At 36.2% G+C, this 23,479-nt stretch overlaps 1 protein-coding gene and 1 pseudogene across 7 annotated transcripts in view; both read right to left on the bottom strand.

Annotated features, from left to right (window-relative positions):
- Positions 1-23,479, bottom strand: part of ATR (ATR checkpoint kinase) — a 123,601-nt gene that overhangs the window by 57,189 nt on the left and 42,933 nt on the right. For all 6 annotated transcript variants that reach the window (XR_014076640.1, XR_014076641.1, XM_081569519.1 and 3 more), the window contains exons 22-25: positions 19,360-19,566; positions 14,661-14,774; positions 9,467-9,582; positions 6,101-6,221 (exon numbers count right to left, since the gene is read on the bottom strand). Coding sequence is in view for 4 of the 6 variants with exons in the window: in XM_081569519.1 (XP_081425645.1) it covers positions 6,101-6,221; positions 9,467-9,582; positions 14,661-14,774; positions 19,360-19,566 (558 nt within the window). In the remaining 2 variants the exon portion in view is untranslated. The remainder of the gene's footprint in view (positions 1-6,100; positions 6,222-9,466; positions 9,583-14,660; positions 14,775-19,359; positions 19,567-23,479) is intronic.
- Positions 6,846-8,400, bottom strand: LOC145538120 (transcription and mRNA export factor ENY2 pseudogene; annotated as a pseudogene). The gene has a single exon (XR_014076646.1). The product of XR_014076646.1 is annotated as a transcription and mRNA export factor ENY2 pseudogene (transcript).

The following is a 23,479-nucleotide window of genomic DNA, read 5'->3' as shown; positions in this document are numbered from 1 at the left end:
TCAATGGTGAAAAATTGAAAGCATTTCCCCTAAAGTCAGGAACAAGGCAAGGGTATCCACTTTCACCACTACTATTCAACATAGTTTTGGCCACAGCAATCAGAGCTGAAAAAGAAATAAAAGGAATACAGATAGGAAAAGAAGAAGTAAAACTCTCACTGTTTGCAGATGACATGATCCTCTACATAGAAAACCCTCAAGATTCTACCAGAAAATTACTAGAGCTAATTGATGAATATAGTAAAGTTGCAGGATATAAAATTAACACACAGAAATCCCTTGCATTCCTATACACCAATAATGAGAAAACCGAAAGAGAAATTAAGGAAACAATACCATTCACCATTGCAACAAAAAGAATAAAATACTTAGGAATATATCTACCTAAAGAAACAAAAGACTTATATATAGAAAACAATAAAACACTGATGAAAGAAATCAAAGAGGACACAAACAGATGGAGAAATATACCATGTTCATGGATTGGAAGAATTAATATAGTGAAAATGAGTATACTGCCCAAGGCAATCTATAGATTCAATGCAATCTCTATCAAGCTACCAACGGTATTTTTCACAGAACTAAAACAAATCATTTCACAATTTGTATGGAAATATAAAAAACCTCAAATAGCCAAAGCAATCTTGAGAAAGAAGAATGGAACTGGAGGAATCAACCTGCCTGACTTCAGGCTCTACTACAAAGCCACAGTCATCAAGACAGTATGGTACTGGCACAAAGATAGAAATATAGACCAATGGAACAAAATAGAAAGCCCAGAGATAAATCCACGCACCTATGGACACCTTATCTCCGACAAAGGAGGCAAGAATATACAATGGAGAAAAGACAATCTCTTTAACAAGTGGTGCTGGGAAAACTGGTCAACCACTTGTAAAAGAATGAAACTAGAACACTTTCTAACACCATACACAAAAATAAACTCAAAATGGATTAAAGATCTAAACGTAAGACCAGAAACTATAAAACTCCTAGAGGAAAACATAGGCAAAACACTCTCTGACATAAACCACAGCAGGATCCTCCATGACCCACCTCCCAGAATATTGGAAATAAAAGCAAAAATAAACAAATGGGACCTAATCAAAATTAAAAGCTTTTGCACAACAAAGGAAACTATAAGCAAGGTGAAAAGACAGCCTTCAGAATGGAAGAAAATAATAGCAAATGAAGCAACAGACAAACAATTAATCTCAAAAATATACAAGCAACTCCTGCAGCTGAATTCCAGAAAAATAAACGACCCAATCAAAAAATGGGCCAAAGAACTAAACAGACATTTCTCCAAAGAAGACATACAGATGGCTAACAAACACATGAAAAGATGCTCAACATCACTTATTATTAGAGAAATGCAAATCAAAACCACAATGAGGTACCATTTCACGCCAGTCAGAATGGCTGCTATCCAAAAGTCTACAAGCAATAAATGCTGGAGAGGGTGTGGAGAAAAGGGAACACTATTACACTGTTGGTGGGAATGCAAACTAGTACAGCCACTATGGAGAACAGTGTGGAGATTCCTTAAAAAACTGGGAATAGAACTGCCATATGACCCAGCAATCCCACTTCTGGGCATACACACTGAGGGAACCAGAATTGAAAGAGACACGTGTACCTCAATGTTCATCACAGCACTGTTTACAATAGCCAGGACATGGAAGCAACCTAGATGTCCATCAGCAGACAAATGGATAAGGAAGCTGTGGTACATATACCCAATGGAATATTACTCAGCCATTAAAAAGAATACATTTGAATCAGTTCTATTGAGATGGATGAAACTGGAGCCCATTATACAGAGTGAAGTAAGCCAGAAAGAAAAACACCAATACAGTATACTAATGCATATATATAGAATTTGAAAGATGGTAACAATAACCCTATGCGAGACAGAATAAGAGACACTGATGCATAGAAGTCTTATGGACTCTGAGGGAGAAGGTGAGGGTGGGAACATGTATATTATCATATGTGAAACAGAACACCATTCCAGGTTTGATGCATGAGACAAATGCCCAGGGCTGAGGCAATGGGATGACCCAGAGGGATGGGATGGGGAGGGAGGTGGGAGGGGGGTTCAGGATGGGGAACATATGTAAACCCATGGCTGATTCATGTTAATGTATGGCAAAAACCACTACAATATTGTAAAGTAATTAGCCCCCAACTAAAATGAATAAATTTATTAAAATAAATAAATAAATAAATGAAAGTTCAGTCTGGGACTTTTATAGTCTCAACAAAGCAATAAAGTCTATGATCAATTATGGTTATACAAATCATCAGGCAAAGTTCCTGCAACCAGACCTATATTACAAACAAGCCTTAATTTGGCTATATTTGGTGAAAATGACGATGATTTTAGGGAGAAAAAGATGTTTCAATAAATGTTAAATCCCAGTTTGTTAATGGAGGTCTGCATCTACTAAGACTCATTTCCTGGATAGTTCTTTTTTGTTAGGGTATATTAATGTAAAATTTAATTGCATTATTAAAGGACACTCTAGGGTTGTTTCTGAAGCTTATTTTAGTAATCTGTCTTTGGATGAAGATCAGATGCCTCAGGCATGACCTGCAATCAAGACTGAAAGAAGACATAATTTAAGGAACTTTCCAACCTAGATGGATGGACCTTTCTATCAGGCTCTCTTAACTAGCTCATGCCCAGTAAAATTAAAGGAAAATTGACTCTTGGGTTAACTCCCACTTCCAAAGGCCCCTAAGCTGGACTGGTCTATAGAGAGGCCTGCTGACCTCAAACGTACCTTAAAACAATGCTCAGACAGAGGAAATTGCACTACACTAGGACGAGAAGAGGACGACATCGGAAGGAGACAGCGTGCCCAAAATGCTGATCCGAGTTTTATGATCATTTATCATGTTTTCTTGATTCCTTGGACCTATGCCTACCAATCAAATCTTTTCTATCATGGACACGATTCTATGCTAGTTTAAAACTCAATCCAATTGTCTGATTGTGTCCAATTACCTATGTCTAGTACTTCTGGGTTTCCTTGGTGGATTTCTGTTCTCTAGGGATACCCACTAGGAAATTTATTTTAGGTGAGTGTTCAATCTTGTTCTATCTTCATGATATTACAGATGGGATTCCCTCACCTGGCCAATTAATAATACCTGCTCTGGGGATGCTGGCCATAGATTTAAGTTTTACCTTAGGGTCATTTTAACTCAATCAGAGTGATGAGCTAAGTCTCAATTAAAAAAAATTAACCTCTCATCTGTGAAAAGGAAAATTCCCACAGTTATGGGGTGGATCTACATGGTTAACACCAGGCTATGGTCATTTAAATTTAAAAGCTCCTCTATGTTGGGAAGGGTTAAATAATACTAAAAATTATCAACCTGGTAATTATGAGACAAGGCTGGGTGCTTTATGAACTATGTCTCTTATTACTCTTACAGAGAGTGATCGGTATGGAACTCAGTGGATTTGTGGCACTGATTTATGGCCTTCACATCTACAGAGTTGGCTACGAAGGTGTAGCCTGGGATTCCCATGAATTTCAGGTCATACATGTTAATGAATTAGAGATAACCCTAACCAATCTACCATTGGTATCATCCCAATGGGTTAAGGATCTGTATTCTATTGGTATGACCATTTAGCAGCTTGTGTGTGTATGTGTGTGTGTGTGCCTTCAATGGGGCTGGAGGATGTAATTGACCATATCTAAGCCTTAACATCTTTCATAAGCTTTAAATGAGAGTAACCGAGCTATTAGCCTATTGAATTCTGAGATCTCTATGATGAGAGAGGCAGTGCTACACAACTGCAAGGCCCTTGACACCTTAAAGTATCTCAGGGAGATATCTGTGCTATAATGCAAAGTGAATGCTATATTTTCATACCTGGTAAATCCTTTAATGTAACACATTTGAACCACATGAAAAATCAGATTTCTGCTTTAAGTGACCCATTCCCTAATCTTGACGATCTTTTAAGAAAACTGGTGTGGGAGGTTCATGGGTAAAATATTTACTTTTAATTCCACTAGTGTTATTAACTATACCATTTGTATTTTGCTTGTTTCACAAGATTATCGTTTCTTGTATTACCAAGTGTATGAACCTCCAACGAAAATGATGACTAGACTTGAATCAGTTGATAAAATGTATAGCTCGATATATCATCAATGATTGTAATAGTGTAACTCTAGGTTTGAACAGATGCAACAAGAGGGAATACTTTCCTGGACCATAACTAGAAGACAGGTGTCCAGAGATCTTTGACTATTAAGACCTAGTCCAGTAATAGCGCATTGAGGGTCTTATCAACAAAAACCTTCAGAACTGGGAACGAAACTTCCCAGCAATGCGGAACAAAATGGTCATGAAATGCTCCCCCAAAGTATGATCGGATTTATGACCACAAGGGGGCCGTGTCAACTACAAATTGGCAAGTACCCAGAGCATTGCCAACGACTGAACAATGAAAGCGTCTACAGAGACTGAACCCCACGCTGCTATAGCTGTTGACCTTCAACAACCCCTGAGGGAGTTCAGGGTGGACTGAGGCCCTCTGTGCTCCAGGGAATCTGGTGGGACAGGTCTTTAGATAGTTGAAAGTTTTTAGGAACAGATTTTATGATCTCAATCCTTGCATCTCCTCATATCTAGAGAAACACTAAATCCCTTCATGGTGATAACAGATCCTCATGACTAACAAAAAGCCTTTATAAAATGAGTGCTTCATGGTATTGAACTCCCCCTTTGGTAAAGAATCTGCTTGCAGTGCAGGAGACCAGGGTTCAATTCCTGGGTTGGGAAGATCTCCTGGAGAAAGCAATGGCAATCCACTCCAGTATTCTTGCCTGGAGAATCCCATGGACAGAGGAGCCTGGTGGGCTACAGTCCATGGGGTTGCAAGAGTCAGACATGACTTACCGACTAAACTACTACTACTACTACTACTACTACTTCCCCAAATCCTTATATATTGTCTTTCCCCCACTGCTGCTTGAGAGCAGTCTCTCAGAGCTATCTGATATGCTGCTTTCTGGGCTGCAGTCCTCATTTTGCCCCAAATAAAACTTAACTCACAACTCTCAAAAAAAAAGAAAGAAAGAAAGAAAGAAAGAAATCCTTCACTAAAAAAAAAAAACCTACATACAACTAAATAAAATATTCCACAGCTGAAAGTAATTAATTTAGTAGTATTAATTTAACATTTCACATATTATATTTTTAGTATATTCACTAAAAAAGAGAAAAACTTTCTCAAAATTACCAGATATAATTTATTATAATGCTTTAAAACACTAATAGAAATATGAATTAACAACAAAAGTTGTGAATTTTAAATACACATTAAACATTTCGGTGGAACACAAAAGTACCTTTTTTCTGTCAGGTATATAAAAATTTCATATTAGGAAAACATCAGGAACATATCTCTATTCTTCCATGAAATTTCATTTTTAAAAAACCTTTACTTTTATTTGGACTTCCCTGGTGGCTCAGCTGGTAAAGAATCTACCTGCAATGCAGGAGACCTGATTGATCCTTGGGTTGGGAAGATCCCCTGGAGAAGGGAAAGGCTACTCACTCCAGTATTCGGACCTGGAGAATTCCATGGACAGGATAGTCCATGGGGTCGCAAAGAGTCGGACATGACTGAACAACTTTCACATTCACATTACTTTTATTTTGGAGGAAGTTCAGATAATGTATTCTCTTTTAGAAATGGCCACTAAGGGATAACATATCATTTTATTACTTAAGAAATCTTTTTATTATATAAAGAAGTCTGATAAGGCATTTATATTCTTTTAAACAATATTTTTTAAAACATAAAATGATAGGACATAATGTAACAGACATTTTACAAACACACTAAGAACACAACTATTTGCTTGATTAAAAAACTACTTCTTACTCAGAAACTGTTACTAGTAACAAAAGAGAAACTCTCTATTAGTAAACATTTTCTACAAAAATTTATATCACTAACAGCACAAATATTTCAGTGCCTACTGTGTGTGCTATGCATTCAGATAAATGTTCTCGTTTCCTTTACAATTTCTATTCAGTTAAATTCTGAACAAGGCTCTCTTACCTTTGTTATAAGATAACCTGCCCAAGATGCTGACCATTCTGCAAAATTATTACCTAATTTACTTAAGTAAATCGGCTTCTTCACTCCAGACCAATCTGTTGATTTCTGAGAACTCTTATATCTGTAATTTAAAAATTGTTTATTAAAAAATAAATATATATCCATCTGTCTAGAACTTTAGTATAAGGAATTATATCCACTCTTTTGCTGACTACCCCACTGCCTTGCCTTTACTGAAACCTGGCTAAGGACACTACTTTCCCTAAAGCCTTCTTACTGATGGGGTGATAGGTCATTCTTGAACTCCCCAAGTACATCAAATATTTGAGTCTGCTTCTTCCCTTCCTCAATGCTCCTTTCAGATCCTTCCAACCCCACCCTGGAACAAAAAAGATCTGTTCCTTTGAGGTTCAAGTCATCCACATATATATACTATACTCTACTCATTATGGACATCTACCAACTCACTGATAAATTTAGCAGATTGCTCAGCATTTTCTTTCCTCCCCAAGTCTTATCATCCTGAGTGACTTCAATATCTGGTTGGACCATCTAGTCAAACTGAAAACTTCTCAATGACTTTCTCCTCTACTTCTTTATCGGGACTCCCTTGCCAAAACAGAGAAACTTCTTCACTTCCAAAATGTACTATTTAGACTCCACTTTATGGCCACAGTTTCCCAAAGTTCCAGTTCTTTCACCCAATTACTGACAACATCTGTTCTCTCTCACTGAGATCTTCTCCTTTTTTTTTTCATTCATGAGATATTTATTAAAATAACACATTTAGGGAAAAAAATCAATACAATGTATACATCATTACTGAAAACTGTATACCATCATACAAAAAAGGATTTTATTTTGGGAAATCGATTCCTAATTTATGGCAAGTTTTACTTTAGAAATAAAACCACAAAACAACACAATCTAATTCAATCTTAAGGGCTAGCATGCTGAGCAAGGAATGTTCTTATTCTTTGTAGAAGTTCCTTCTTTACACAGTCAGATACCAGGGCTCTGCCTTTTGGTGTGATTTCAGCCACCAAGTCATCAACAGTAACATATTCTAGTCCCTTTTCTTTAATTACCTCTTTACAGTGTGCCTTCAACTGATCCTTCCAGCCACATTCAATTAGTGTAGCTCTCAGCAACTCTTTGAGGCATTCTCTTTCTCTAGTTTCTATCAACTTTTGGTTAATCGCTGCTCTCATCTGCGCATCTTTGATCATCTTGCTAACCACACTCTTCGGCTGCCCGGACCTAGACCCTCAGTAGCTCGAGTACCTAAGCACACAGAAAGCTAGCACACACATCTCCCAAGATCTTCTGTTTCTTGATTCTGCTAAACTCTTCTAATCTATAACACCTCCTTTTCATTTACTTCTTTTCCTAACCAGCTTGGATTCTATGGTCCTTCACTTCAAGCATTCTTTTGGTAATATCCTCTATACACTCCACTGCCACACTGTCTTTACAAGCTGGACCCATCCGCCAAGCTCCAAATCTTGGATCAGTCTAAATGCTTGCCTTCACTGAAATGATATCAAGGCCATTGCATTGATAGAGGAAACATCATGAAATTGCTTATGAGATTAGTACTACTACATATCTTAGTTTTCAACCTCAATGGACCTCTATGCTGCCCAGAAATCCTAAATATTCCTTATCAGCTCTCTCTTCTGTTTTCCACAGTGGCTATTTCAAATGATCATAATTCTCCTTACGTGACCTATTACCAACTGCACTGCTACTTTCAGCGAATAATCTTATCTCTTATACCTCTTACTTCATGGAGAAAAAAGAAACCATTAACACAACCCCACAATTAAATTTGTAAATAAGTTCTATCTATCATTTTATCTTCCCCTATTACAGAGAAAGAGACTTCACTTCCTTTAATCACCCATGAGATATACGGCTAGTATTCTGGATGCTCCTTGGGGCCTTATTTTATCAATTATCACTTCTCTCTCTTCCAAAACTTCAACATGATTCTTTCTATTTGCTTCTCAGCACTAACATTTAAACCTGTTCAAACAGGTCTCATCTTACACATGTGTACAGTAATTATTGAGGTGAGTGGGTTTCTTTTTAATCATCAGTGTAAGGTTCGGAAATGACAAATATAATTAATGCCCTACACTCAAGGTTCTCAGCAAACATTATGTATTTCACTGTATCGCAAATTGCTAAAAAATGAAAAATCCAATGTCTCTCAGTTAACCATCATTATTTTGAACCATCATGAATATAATTCTCTGGATGATTTTTACAAGTTTTAGGCTGAACTTAGAAAACTATGGATATTGGGGAACAAGTAAGGCTCTGTCAAGTCACATTTTCTCCTAAAATTATTTCTGTGGCAATTGTGAACCATAGTTGATTGATCTATCTAGTTCACAGAAACTCTTAAGCATCTATAAGTGCTATAAAATACAGATAAAGAAATGGAGAAGTATAGAGTTCTCAAAACAGAAAAAACAAATTTTATTTTATCTAAATAAACTATATCTTTAAATAGTACTATTCATAAGAAATAAAATGATGTTTAAAAGGTTTATAAATATTAAAAGGCATGTAGAAAATAAGTATACATACTTAAGGGCTCTTATAAAGAATTTTACTATGTGCCTACGTACTATACTAGGGTTCAAAAGCTAAAGTAATTTATCCAAGGCCAAATATCCAATAATTTTGGGACTTAGACTACATAAAACTAAAGTTTCTAACTAAAAATAACTAATGGACTTCAACCAATCCTAACAAAGTTTTTAAAACGGCAAAAAAAAAAAGGTTAGAAAATTTTTTTTCTTTTAAGGGAGAAGAAAATATTTTCACAGGGCTTCCCAAATGGCACTAGTGGTAGAGAACCTGCCAACCCATGTAGGAGACTTAAGAAACACAAGTTCAATCTCTTGGTCAGGGAAGATCCCCTGGAGGATGGCATGGCAACCCACTCCAGTATTCATGCCTGGAGAATCCCATGGACAGAGGAGCCTGGCAGGCTATAGTCCAAAGGGTCGCAAAGAGTTGGACACAACTGAAGTGACTTAGCAAATACACATCAAAAGTTTCAACTCATATTCAATTTAAAGAAGATTTTTTTCCAAAGTACTACTGACAGTTGAATTAAAAAATATTCCTTTCAGCTTCAATGAATTTGTCTAAATATTCAAAGTTATAGAATTTAAACAATGAGCAGATTGTTCTCATTTTGATAAGATTATAAACATAAATCATAGCGCAAAAATACATATTAGAACATACTAAAAACACTTTTAATGCTAAAAAGTTATATCAAAAGTAACATTTATTTTATAAAGTTAAAAACAATTCTATCAAAATAGTATTGATGAGCTCACAGACCTAGTATTTAGATGTGGTTCCAGTATTTCCCGAACATGCTCAGGAAATCGCCTCCACAATTGGTGACCGGGGCCATCAGTTTGCATCTCTCTGCAGTCATAAATGGAAAGTAACTCCTACAAATATATATTTTACACTTGTAAACCATCAATGAAACAGATACACCTTTACATCCACCAACATTTTACATACTACAGCTATAAAAATACATAGAAAAATATATAAAAATTATAACATTTTGGAGTTATGAACTTGCTTAGATTTATCTCAATGCTTAAAATCATTCAAGTGACTTACTCAAGGTCACAAAGCTGTGGTAGCACCAATAATGGAACACATAATTTGCATGCTACATATAACATGTTCTAAAATAAATGAATAAGAGTTATTTGGAGGAAAAAATTGGAATCTTCCATACTTGCAGAATTTTTAGAGTGTGATCTTTTCTGAATTTTAATTAAAGTACTATAAATCCAAAAAGAATCTGATTTCGGTGTTGACCATCTGGCGATGTCCATGTGTAGAGTCTTCTCTTGTGTTATTGGAAGAGGGTGTTTGCTATGACCAGTGCGTTCTCTTGGCAGAACTCTATTAGCCTTTGCCCTGCTTCATTCTGTACTCCAAGACCAAATTTGTCTGTTACTCTAGGTGTTTCTTGACTTCCTACTATTGCATTCCAGTCTCCTATAATGAAAAGGACATCTTTTTTGGGTGTTTGTTCTAAAAGGTCATGAAGGTCTTCATAGAACTGTTCAACTTTAGCTTCTTCAGCATTACTGGTCGGGGCATAGACTTGGATTACCGTGAGGTTGAATGGCTTGCCTTGGAAGTGAACAGAGATCATTCTGTCGTTTTTGAGATTGCATCCAAGTACTGCATTTCGGACTCTTTTGTTGACTATGATGGCTACTCCATTTCTTCTAAGGGACTCCTGCCCATAGGATATGATGGTCATCTGAGTTAAATTCACCCATTCCAGTCCATCTTAGTTCACTGATTCCTAGAATGTCGATTTCACTCTTGTCATCTCCTGTTGGACCACTTCCAATTTGCCTTGATTCATGGACCTAATATTCCAGGTTCCTATGTAATATTGCTCTTTACAGTACGAATCTTGCTTCTATCACCAGTCCCATCCACAACTGGGTGTTGTTTTTGTTTTGGCTCCATCCCTTCATTCTTTCTGGACTTATTTCTCCACTGATCTCCAGTAGCATATTGGGCACCTACCGACCTCAGGAGTTCATCTTTCAGTGTTCTATCTTTTTGCCTTTTCATACTGTTCATGGGGTTCCCAAGGCAGGAATACTGAAGTGGTTTGCCATTCCCTTCTCCAGTGGACCACATTCTATCAGACCTCTAAGGCAGAGGAACCAGAGATCAAATTGCCAACATCCGCTGGATCATCAAAAAAGCAAGAGAATTCCAGAAAAACATCTATTTCTGCTTTATTGACTATGCCAAAGCCTTTGACTGTATGGATCACAATAAACTGTGGAAAATTCTGAAAGAGATGGGAATACCTGACCACCTGACTTGCCTCTTGAGAAATCTGTATGCAGGTCAGGAAGCAACAGTTAGAACTGGACATGGAACAACAGACTGGTTCCAAATAGGAAAAGGAGTACGTCAAGGCTGTAAATTGTCACCATGCTTATTTAACTTATATGCAGAGTACATCATGAGAAACGCTGGGCTGGAGGAAGCACAAGCTGGAATCAAGATTGCAGGGAGAAATATCAATAACCTCAGATATGCAGATGACACCACCCTTATGGCAGAAAGTGAAGAAGAACTAAAGAGCCTCTTGATGAAAGTGAAAGAGGAGAGTGAAAAAGTTGGCTTAAAGCTCAACATTCAGAAAACTAAGATCATGGCATCCAGTCCCATCACTTCATGGGAAATAGATGGGGAAACAGTGGAAACAGTGGCTGACTTTATTTTTCTGGGCTCCAAAATCACTGCTGATGGTGATTGCAGCCATGAAATTAAAGGACGCTTACTCCTTGGGAAGAAAGTTATGACCAACCTAGACAGCATATTAAAAAGCAGAGACGTTACTTTGTCAACAAAGGTCTGTCTAGTGAAGGCTATGGTTTTTCCAGTAGTCATGTATGGATGTCAGAGTTGGACTATAAAGAAAGCTGAGTGCCAAAGAATTGATGCTTTTGAACTGTGGTGTTGGAGAAGTCTCTTGAGAGTCCCTTGGACTGCAAGGAGATCCAACCAGTCCATCCTAAAGGAGATCAGTCCTGGGTGTTCATTGGAAGGACTGATGCTGAAGCTTAAAGTCCAATACTTTAGCCACCTCATGTGAAGAGCTGACTCATTGGAAAAGACCCTGATGCTGGGAAAGATGGAGGGCAGGAGGAGAAGGGGACGACAGAGGATGAGATGGTTGGATGGCATCATCCACTTGATGGACATGGGTTTGGGTGGACTCCAGGAGTTGGTGATGGACAGGGAGGCCTGGCATGCTGCAATTCATGGGGTCGCAAAGAGTCGGACACGACTGAGCGACTGAACTGAACTGAAATCCAAAATAATTCAAAAATTCAAGCTATTTCAATTCTAGATATAACATACTGAGTTTAAAATTCTGAAAATAAGATGCAAATGTTAAAGACCAAATGTCAAATCCAGCAATGAAATAGTTATATTTTACTTTCCTGAAAATAAAACAAGTGGGATTTTATAGATAAAGAAAAAAACCTTTCTAATATCAATCTTTAAAACAAGACAAATGTTAAGATATTATATCTTTCATCACCTACTATTCTTTCTTTACAATTCCACTATAAAGGACCACATGCAACAGATATATTCCTATTAATAACAATTATAAGCACTAACAGAATATGTACTTTATATTTACAATTAGATCAATCAAAAGGTACAAACTTCCTGTTATAAATAAATATTAGAGATATAATGTATAACATGATAAATATAATTAACACTGCTATATGTTATATATGAAAACTGTTAAGGTAAATCCTGGGTTCTAATCACAAGGGAAAACATTCCTTGTGCTAAAAAAATTTAACTTTTTTAAAATTTAATTTTATATTTACATGAGATAAATGGATGTTCATTAAACTTGTGATAATCATTTCATGATGTACATAAGTCAAATCATTATGCTATGCACCTTAAGCTTATACAGTGCTGTGTGTCAATTATATCTCTACAAAATTGGAAGAAAAAACAAACAAAAAACACTAATATACTTACAGTTGTTCATCTTGCTTCATATTTCACTGAGAAAATAAGCAATCACAAGAGACCTCTACAACTTCCATGCTAATATCTCCCCAGCATGACAATACCACATCAGTGCTTACATGCTCTGCTTCCTCTCTTGTTACTAAAGATGAACCGTTTTTGCTTTTAATTAAGGCTAGTCTTCCCACTTGTACACTATATTCCACATCTCTTTACCCACTTAAATAGTGTTATATCAGTTCTCTTCTGTATCATCACTATTCTCCTCTCACTGAACTGTTCCCAAGCACATGTAAACACATTGTCGTTTTTTCCATCTTTACCCCTTTCCTCCCTAGCTACTATCTCGTTCTTCTGCTCTCCTTGATAGCAACACTCTTCAAAAGAATTTCTGTAATTTTTCTAATTCCTTTCCTCCCACATGTTCTTAAAAATACTCTAATGAGGCTTTCTAAACTACACTGAAACTGCTCTTTTCAAGGACAACAATGATCTCTACATTACTATAGCCAATGGTCAATTCTTAGTGCTGAAATTATTACACCTATAGAATATGGTCAGCATTTAGATCACTCCATATTTCCTGAAGGGGATTCCCTGGTGGCTCAGACAGTAAAGAATCTGCTTGCAATATGGGAGACCTGGGTCATATCCCTAGATCGGAAAGATCCCTGGGAGTAGGAAATGGCAACCCACTCCAGTATTCTTGCCTGGAAAATTCTATGGACGGACAAGCCTGGTGGGCTCCAGTTCATGGGGTTGTAAAGAGTCCAACACGACTGAGTAACTAATAACACCAACAGACATACTTTCTGAAACACCTTCTTGTCTTCCAGAACACCATATTATCCCACCTTATTGGTAGCTCCTTCTGCATTTTCTTACTTTTTCCCTCTTCTCAGTGACTCCTCATTATCCAGGTCTCAGTTACTAGAACCTTTTTACCTATACATATTTCCTCAGAATCACAGTTTTAAATACCATCTCTACTATGAACTATGAACAGTTCCAAATTTGTATCTTTAACCCAGACCTCTAATCATGAATTTCAGACCTGAATATCTAAAAAAATAAAAAAAATATTTTACTTGAAAAAATATCATGAAAAGGGGGAAAGAAAATCAAACTGGAAAAGTGTTTGTTACACGTATGGTAGACATAGGGTTAATTTCCACTACATCCAAATAGGTCTTAAAAGGTCAATTAAAAAAATAGACCATTACCAAGGGAAAAATGGGAAAAGATCATTAAGAGAAAATTCACAAAAAAGCAATAAATATATAAAAGATGTTACACTGCTCTTATAATTAAGTGTAAATTAATATGAAACAATATCATATTTTATCTGTCACACTGGCAAAGATTTAAAATTTTAATTAAAGGCAGGTTTGTCAAGGGAGTATAAAGTGGTGAAGCTTTTTTGATAATCAAATGTAAACTCTGTATTTGCTCTGAGACATTTTAATTTCAAGATATCTATATTATTGATATACTCATTCAAATACTCAGAAATTGTATATACATTTTCTAAATAATTTTTTTGTAAAAACAAGATATTGAACAGAACCTACTTGTCTTAAATAAAGTTTTTTAAACAAATTACAGTATGTTATATTGAATATAAAGTCACCGAAAAGAATGAATTAGAGCTGTATGTACTGACATGGAAAATTACACAAGATACACTGTTAAAAAAAAGAAAATCAACAAATATGATCTACTTGTTTGCTGGAGAACACATATATATTTGTGCTTTTTTTTTGTATATAAATAGAAAAAATGTCAAAGTACGTATAATAATCTTTTAGGAGGGTGTATTTCTGTACTCTTGAAATTTTTGTCAAGAACTTGCATTACTTTGATAATAAAAATGATAGTTAAAAAATAAGAGCTCCTAAAGTATAGAATTTAGAACTTTCTTAATAGAATTTAATAACATAAAGCCAGTAAGGTCTACATACACTCTTACCTGAATGGCATAAGCAGCTGAATCTTGAGCTCGGCTGTTATCTGCATACGCAAGGTAAGCTCTTGTTAGTTCCATCAATAATCCATAGGCAAAGTTCGAATCTTCTACTCCAGTCTCAAAAAAAAAAAGAAAAAATTATAGGATAATTTGTATAGATTTTCTTAAATTGTACTGTGCATACCGTGGTGAATTTAACTTAGTTATTTAAGTGAATTTAATTTAGAGAAGGAAATCTCAGTAAGGTTCAAACGAAGTTTGGTACCAAGTCGAAAATATAATCTGTAGCTAAGAAGCCAAATCTAACGCTTCTTAGACTATTTTTAAAGTGTTAGACTCATTCAATTTTTACAGAGTCAGCAATTCACATATTTTGGGTTTTTAACTCTTAAAAAGAAAACTTGTTCTACAGAATTTCCTAAATTGCATGCTGTAGAACCTTGGTCACTTGAGAAGCTTCAAAAAATAATTTTAACATGCCCTTCTGTAGAAGATTCATAATGTTCTCCAATATGTTAAAAGTTCTGTTTAATTTTGTTTTATAAGATTTCCCACACTCATTTGACCATGGTAACATTTTTATATACACACTATTAAAACACCCTGGGAAATTAGTTTCTCATGGAGACATTGAGCAATGGGGTTTAAATAGTAAAATTTAAATAATCAATTAGATTTTAAGTATTTGTCACAATTATGTTAGCAAGTTTATTTAAAAGAATGTAGCACTCCAGACTAGGCTTCAACGTTATATTTTCTGGCTAAAGGTCTCTACAATAGTATGAAGGAATAAACTCAGAAATTACCTACATTATCTAGTTTAGATCAAGTTGCCACTAAGGACAAAACGGGTCAGCAGTGGTCTGCCACAGGGACAGGGGCTCTGGGTACAGCTGACTTGGGTATGGCATAAGCCCTCTTGGAGGAGGTCACCATCAACTCCACCACAGAGCTGCCAGAACTTACACCAGACTGGGAAATAGACTCTTGGAGGGTACAACAGAACCTTGTGCACCAGGACCCAGGAGAAAGGAGCAATGACCCCACAAGAGACTGCCCCGGACTTGGCTGTGGGTGTCCGGGAGTCTCTAGTGCAGGCGTGGGTCGGTGGTGGCCTGTTGCAGGGTTGAGGGCAGTGAGTACAGCAGTACATGAATGGGATCTTTTGAGGGAGGTCACCATTATCTTCATTACCTCCACCATAGTTTGGAGCCGGGTAAATAGAAGTGAGGGAACACAGCTCCACCCATCAACAGAAAATTGAATTCAAGATTTACTGAGCATGGCCCCACCCATCAGAACAAGACCCAGTATCCCGCTCAGTCAGTCTCTACCATCAGGAAGCTTTCATAAACCTCTTACCCTTCTCCATCAGAGGGCAGACAGTCTGAAAACCACAATCACAGAAAACTAACCAATCTAATCACATGGATAATAGCCTTGTCTAACTCAATGAAACTATGAGCCATGCCGTGTAGGGCCACCCAAGACAGATGGGTCATGGTGGAGAGTTCTGATAAAATGTGGTCCACCGGAGAAGGGCATGGCAAACCACTTCAGTATTCTTGCCTTGAGAACCCTATGGACAGTATGAAAAGGCAAAAAGATAGGACACTGAAAGATGAACTCCCCAGGTCAGTAGGTGCCCAATATGCTACTGGAGATCAGCAGAGAAACAACTCCAGAAAGAATGAAGAGATGGAGCCAGTGCAAAAACAACACCCATTTGTGGATGAGACTGGTGATGGAAGCAAGGTCTGATGCCATAAAAAGCAATATTGCATAGGAACCTGGAATGTCAGGTCCACAAATCAAGGTAAATTGTAAGTGGTCAAATAGGAGATGGCAAGAGCGAACTTCGACATGTTAGGAATCAACAAACTAAAATGGACTGGAATGGGTGAATTTAACTCAGATGACCATCATATCTACTACTGTGGGCGAGAATCCCTTAGAAGAAATGGAGTAGTCATCATAGTCAGCAAAAGAGTCCGAAATGCAGTACTTGGATGCAATCTCAAAAACGACAGAATGATCTCTGTTCATTTCCAAGGCAAACCATTCAACCTCACGGTAATCCAAGTCTATGCCCCGACCAGTAATGCTGAAGAAGCTGAAGTTGAACAGTTCTATGAAAACCTGCAAGACCTTTTAGAACAAACACCCAAAAAAGATGTCCTTTTCATTATAGGAGACTGGAATGCAAAAGTAGGAAGTCAAGAAACACCTGTAGTAATAGGAAAATTTGGCCTTGGAGTACAGAATGAAGCAGGGCAAAGGCTAATAGAGTGCTGCCAAGAGAATACATTGGTCATAGCAAACACCCTCTTCCAACAACACAAGAGATGACTCTACACATGGACATCACCAGATGGTCAACACCAAAATTAGACTGATTATATTCTTTGCAGTCAAAGATGGAGAAGCTCTATATAGTCAGCAAAAATAAGACTGGGAGCTGACTGTGGCTCAAATTATGAACTCCTTGTTGCCAAATTCAAACTTAAATTGAATAAAGTAGGGAAAACCACTGGACCATTCAGGTATGACCTAAATCAAATCCCTAACGATTATACAGGGGAAGTGAGAAATAGATTTAAGGGACTAGATCTGATAGACAGAGTGCCTGATGAACTATGGATGGAGAGGTTTGTGACAATGTACAGGAGACAGGGAGTAAGACCATCTCCAAGAAAAAGAAATGCAAAAGGCAAAACGGTTGTCTGAGGAGGCCTTACAAATAGCTATGAAAAGAAGAGCAGCAAAAAGCAAAGGAGAAAAGGAAAGATATACCTATTTGAATGCAGAGTTCCAAAGAATAGCAAGGAGAGATAAGAAAGCCTTCCTCAGTGATCAATGCAAAGAAATAGAGGAAAACAATAAAATGGGAAAGACTAGAGATCTCTTCAAGAAAATTAGAGATACCAAGGGAACATTTCATGCAAAGATGGGCACAATAAAGAACAGAAATGGTATGGACCTAACAGAAGAAGATATTAAGAAGAGGTGGCAAGAATACACATAAGAACTGAACAAAAAAGATCTTCACAACCCAGATAATCACAATGGTGTGATCACTCACCTAGAGCCAGACATCCTGGAATGCGCAGTCAAGCAGGCCTTAGGAAGCATCATTATGAACAAAGCTAGTGGAGGTGATGGAATTCCAGTTAAGCTATTTCAAATCCTATAAGATGATGCTGTGAAAGTGCTGCACTCATTATGCCAGTAAATTTGGAAAACTCAGCAGTGGCCACAGGACTGGAAAAGGTCAGTTTTCATTCCAAGCCCTAAGAAAGGCAATGTCAAAGAATGCTCAAACTACCGCACAATTGCACTAATCTCACATGCTAGTAACGTAATGCTCAAAATTCTCCAAGCCAGACTTTAACAGTACGTGAACCGTGAACTTCCAGATGTTCAAGCTGGTTTTAGAAAAGGCAGAGGAACCAGAGATCAAATTGCCAACATCCCCTGGATCATCGAAAAAGCAAGAGAGTTCCACAAAAACATCTATTTCTGCTTTATTGACTATGCCAAAGCCTTTGACTGTGTGGATCACAACAAACTGTGGAAAATTCTTCAAGAGACAGGAATACCATACCACCTGACCTGCCTCTTGAGAAACCTGTACGCTGGTCAGGAAGCAACAGTTAGAACTGGACATGGAACAACAGACTGGTCTCAAATAGGAAAAGGAGTTCATCAAGGCTGTATATTGTCACCATGCTTATTTAACTTATATGCAGAGTACATCATGAGAAACGCTGGGCTGGATGAAACAGAAGCTGGAATCAAGATTGCTGGGAGAAATATCAATAACCTCAGATATGCAGATGACACCACCCTTATGGCAGAAAGTGATGAAGACCTAAAGAGCCTCCTGATGAAGGTGAAGGAGGAGAGTGAAAAAGTTGGCTTAAAGCTCAACATTCAGAAAACAAAGATCATGGTATTTGATCCCATCACGTCATGGCAAGCAGATGGGGAAATAGTGGAAACAGTGATAGGTTTTATTTTTTTGGGCTCCAATATCACTGCAGATGGTGACTGCAGCCATGAAATTAAAAGACGCTTGCTCCTTGGAAGGAAAGTTATGACCAACCTAGACAGCATATTAAAAAGCAGAGACATTACTTTGCCAACAAAGGTCCGTCTAGTCAAGGCTATGGGTTTTTTAGTAGTCATGTATGGATATGAGAGTCGGGCTATAATGAAAGCTGAGTGCTGAAGAATTGATGCTTTTGAACTGTGGTGTTGGAGAAGACTCTTGCGAGTCCCTTGGACTGCAAGGAGATCCAACCAGTCCATCCTAAAGGAAATCAATCCTGAATATTCATTGGAAGGACTGATGTTGAAGCTTAAACTGCAATACTTTGGCCACCTGATGTGAAGAGCTGACTCATTTGAAAAGACCCTGATGCTGGGAAAGATTGAAGGCGGGACGAGAAGGGGACGACAGAGGATGAGATGGTTGGCATCACCAACTCGATGGATAAGAATATGAATAAGCTCTGGGAGTTGGTGATGGACAGGGAGGCCTGGCGTGTTGCAGTCCATGGGGTCACAAAGAGTCGGACACGACTGAGTGACTGAACTGAACTGAAGTGAAGGACACACTGAATAGTTTCTTGTAAATGGAATGCAGAAATCCCATTAGGAGAGAGAACTCTTCTTGTCATTCCAAATCATCATAACTTACCACAAATGTAAAATCTTTTCCTTGGGTGTCAGTGGTTGAGAAATCTAGTCGACCTGGATCTATTGCCCCCAATTCCCCTAAACATTCCCCACAGAGCAACCGAGCTTGAGAGTTTGCATCTTGGCAACCTTTCAAGAGCACTGTTACCAACTGTGAGATAACAGGTTCCACTGTTTCACTATCTGTTGCATATTTGATCAGTTTTTCCTAAAATAAAAGTAGACAGAAAGTTTATATGTAACATCTACAAACTAGAATACTTTCCTAACTAGAAAGCTTAAAAACATTAAGGAATATCTGATAAATGTTGACAAAATTAAACTCTTGTTTTGCAGTCATTTCACTGAGTTTTTGCTGAGTTCATATAATATAATTCACAATATGTTCTGTAGGATTAGACTCATTAAGTGTGTTTAAGAGTTTTAATTATTAATCTACTAAGTAAATAGGTACTGAGTATTATTACATTAGTATACAGAAGTAAGAAATGGTCTTATCCCAGTGAGTTCACAACCTAAAGGGAAAACAGACATAGAAACAAATAATTAAAATATCATACAATCTGTGCATTAACAAATATATGTACAAGGTAAAGAAGCAGTGAAAAAGATGAAAAAGAGCCCAGAGTAATTTTTCAAGCATAATAGGTATTTCAGTAAATAATTCAAGAAGGAAGAGTTATTAGTTCAAATAAGAAAACTGAAGAGTATAAAATGCAAGTACAGGAGAAAAAGATACAGGAAAAGAATTTGATGGGTATGACTTTTTTTAAAAAGACACAGGAAAAAGAGGTAGGCTTTATGAAAAAAAAATGTTGGTTCAAGTAATCTTTTTTCATCCATGTCCTGAGGATGCTGTAATAAGAAACTTAGGGATAAGAAGTGACTACTCTTAAGCCAGGCTAAGATTTAGACATTTTATCTTTTTAACCATTGTAGAACTAGTTCATTTACATAATTTTCCTGCTAGCAAAAGTAACGCACACACAAGCATTTCAAACTCCATGTTAAAACTGTGATTCAAATTAGAGTAATATATTTTGAAAGAAAAATGAAAAGACAATTTTACCTCATCTAAAATCTTCAATAGTAGCTCACTTAAATTAACATTATAGGTTAATTCAGGCAAAAATACTTAAAAGAGATGAACTAGTAACCAATAAACAGCAAAACTAATAAAATTATAGGCATTTATTACCTTGCTAAAACTAGATAATAAGGAAAAGAACATTTTAGTTGTAAAAGATAAATGCAGTTCATACTAAATATATAAATGAGACACTAAAAGAAAGATAATTTTAAAATATACTTATTTAATAAGTTCTTAAAAATGTTTTTACTTCACTTCTAGGTTACATAAACTGGGTTTGTATTTTCAACAAAAAATATCCAATTCCAAAAGAATTATGTGTTCAATGCATCTATTTAGAAAGCGTTTTTAACGTATGAATCCAATTTTATCATTTTCCAAATGCCTAACCAGTTGTCAAAAAACAAATCCCTGTTTGCTCTAATTATTTGAAACGTTATTTTTATATCATAAATGTCCATATATGCTTGGGTCTATTTTCAGACTTTCTATTTCTTCCCACTGGTCTGTTTATTCATGTACCAGTATCACACTTTTATAATAATTATAGAGGCTATAGAGTATAGTATATAGAGTATATTAATGTCCGGGAGGGCTACTGAATTCCCATAGTTTCTTTTTTTTTCCCCAGATTTTTCCTAGCTATTTTTACATGTTTGTTCTTCCGTCTGGACATTAGTATGAAGTTTTCTAGTTAAAAAAAACCAATTTGGCATCTTTGGGATGGCATTAAATTTATATATTATACTAGGGAGAACTAAAATCTTCATAATATTGAGCCAACTTAATAAATAAGGGGTGTCTCTGTCTAAATCAATTATATTTTTGTGTCTATCAGGAGTGTTTCAAAGTTTTCCTCACTGGTTTATATTTGATATGCTTATTCCTAAGTATATTATCTCTTTCTGTTACTACTACAAATTGGGTTTTCCAGCAAGTCTTCTACCTGGTTACTACTAGTTATATGAAGATTATGATTTTTATATTCTCTTTACTGAATTTGTTTGTTGTCTGAGTTAGTTAATTGATATTTCCTATAGTTTTCCAAGTATATTACATGTCATCTGTAAATAGGGCTAGTTTCATGTCTTTTCTAATTCTTATGCCTCTGACGGTTTTCTCTAATCTAAGTTCATTGGCCAATACTTCCAACTGAATATTAAATTGCAGTGGAGATAATAAGCAAGTTTGTTTTTAGTGGGAAGGTGTCTTATTTCCCCATCAAGCACGCATGTGTGTGTGCACATGTGTGTATGCAGTATACATATACACATATATGTATATGTATACATTTATGACATATCAAAATACTATCCATCGATTCCTATTTTCTTGAGTGCTTTTATTTGAAATGAATATTATAGTTTGTCAAAGGCTATTTCAGCATTTATGAAAATAACAGTATTATATTTTTTGTATAATTCTATTATTAGTTCCCTCATCACTTTCCCCCAACCTCTGAGCCCCAGGCAACCACTAATTCGTCTCCTCTCTCTAGGAGTTTAGTTCCTCAGAAGTATATATATTCATAATATATCTTCTTTGTAAATTCTGTGTCTTCTATTGTATCTTTGTGAATTACAGCGTTTGGCATTATAAAGTGCCCTCTTTTGTCACATTTGATACTTTTTGGTTTCTATTCTACTTTGTCTAGTGGCAGAATCAGAATTCCTACTTTCTTATTTCAATTTATATGTCATAAATGTGCTCCTTCCTTCCTTTACTTTTAGCCTTTCTAAATAATTTACTTACATTATATGTGTGTATTACAGAGTTGTTTTCTGCTTTGTAAAACAATTTGTAATTTTTTTTCTTTTAAGGTCTTTTCACATTTATTAATATAATTGATATGTTGGGCCTCAATTCTATCAGCTTTTTAAAATTATAATACTATATATATTATAATCAGTTCCTAAAAGTTAATTTCTTTTGGTACAGAAGAAAACTATACTTTTGTTCTAGAGGTATCCTTTATATAAATAGGCTTCCCTGGTGGCTCAGATGGTAAAGAACCAGCCTGTAATACCGGAGACCCAGGTTCAATTCCTGGGTCAGGAAGATCCCTCAGAGAAAGCAGTGGCAATCCACTCCAGTATTCTTGCCTGGAGAATTCCATGCCTTTTAAAATTATAATACCGTATGTATTATAACTAGCTCCTAAAATTTAATTTCTTTTGGTACAGAAGAAAATTTATACTTTTGTTCTAGAGGTATCCTTTATATAGAGGTATTGTTCATATAAATCAAAAGGTTCTAGAGGTATCCCTTATATAAATAAAAAAGTATCTTTATTTAATCTTCTTTAACCAGTTTGCCAGTTTTAAATAGTATATTTTGACTCCCAGTTATTGCCTACACAATAGGGACTAATAAAGCTCATTTTACTTACATCTTAGTCTCTTCTCTCATTTAAAAAAAAATGCATACTTTCTATCTTATTAAAATCTATAGCATTTACATAGAATTCTCCCGAAGTTGTCCCTACTGTTGTTAAATATGTAACTAGTAACCATCAGTTCTTTTGTCAAAGTCTCCCCAGTTATCTCTTCATTGAATGAAGCCATTCTCTAGCATATCTCTTAGGAAGGGCTTGCTTGCGAAACTTGTATTTCTTCAGTTCTTATATGTTAAAACTATGTTTATTATCCATGATATTCTAAGGACAGCGTGACTTATTCTTTATGTCCTTTACATTTTTGAAAACGCTGCTATCCTCTAGGTCTATTCTGTATATTACTGTTGAGAATAATGATACTAATTTACTTTTCTTGCCCTTTTAAGTGATTTTTTAAGAATATTTTTTTACCTGTAGGTCCTGAAGATTTCTTATTAAAGTCTAAGATATGTCTCAGAGTTGACTATGCTCGGGTCAATTTTTACAGGTACACAATGGGTCCTTTCAATATACAGACTTAGGTCTTCTATTTACAGAAAAATTACTTGGATTATTAGCTTTAAATATTACAACTATTGTTTTATTTTTCTTCTTTACAAACTCCATTTGCATGTGAAATCTTCACTGAGTTTCCAC

Source organism: Giraffa tippelskirchi, chromosome 2 (assembly GCF_054371585.1).
Source record: "Giraffa tippelskirchi isolate mGirTip1 chromosome 2, T2T-mGirTip1v1.2.pri, whole genome shotgun sequence".
NCBI classification, from domain to species: domain Eukaryota; kingdom Metazoa; phylum Chordata; class Mammalia; order Artiodactyla; family Giraffidae; genus Giraffa; species Giraffa tippelskirchi.
The sequence above is the reverse complement of the archived record's forward strand: the minus strand, read 5'-3'. Positions and strand labels throughout refer to the sequence as shown.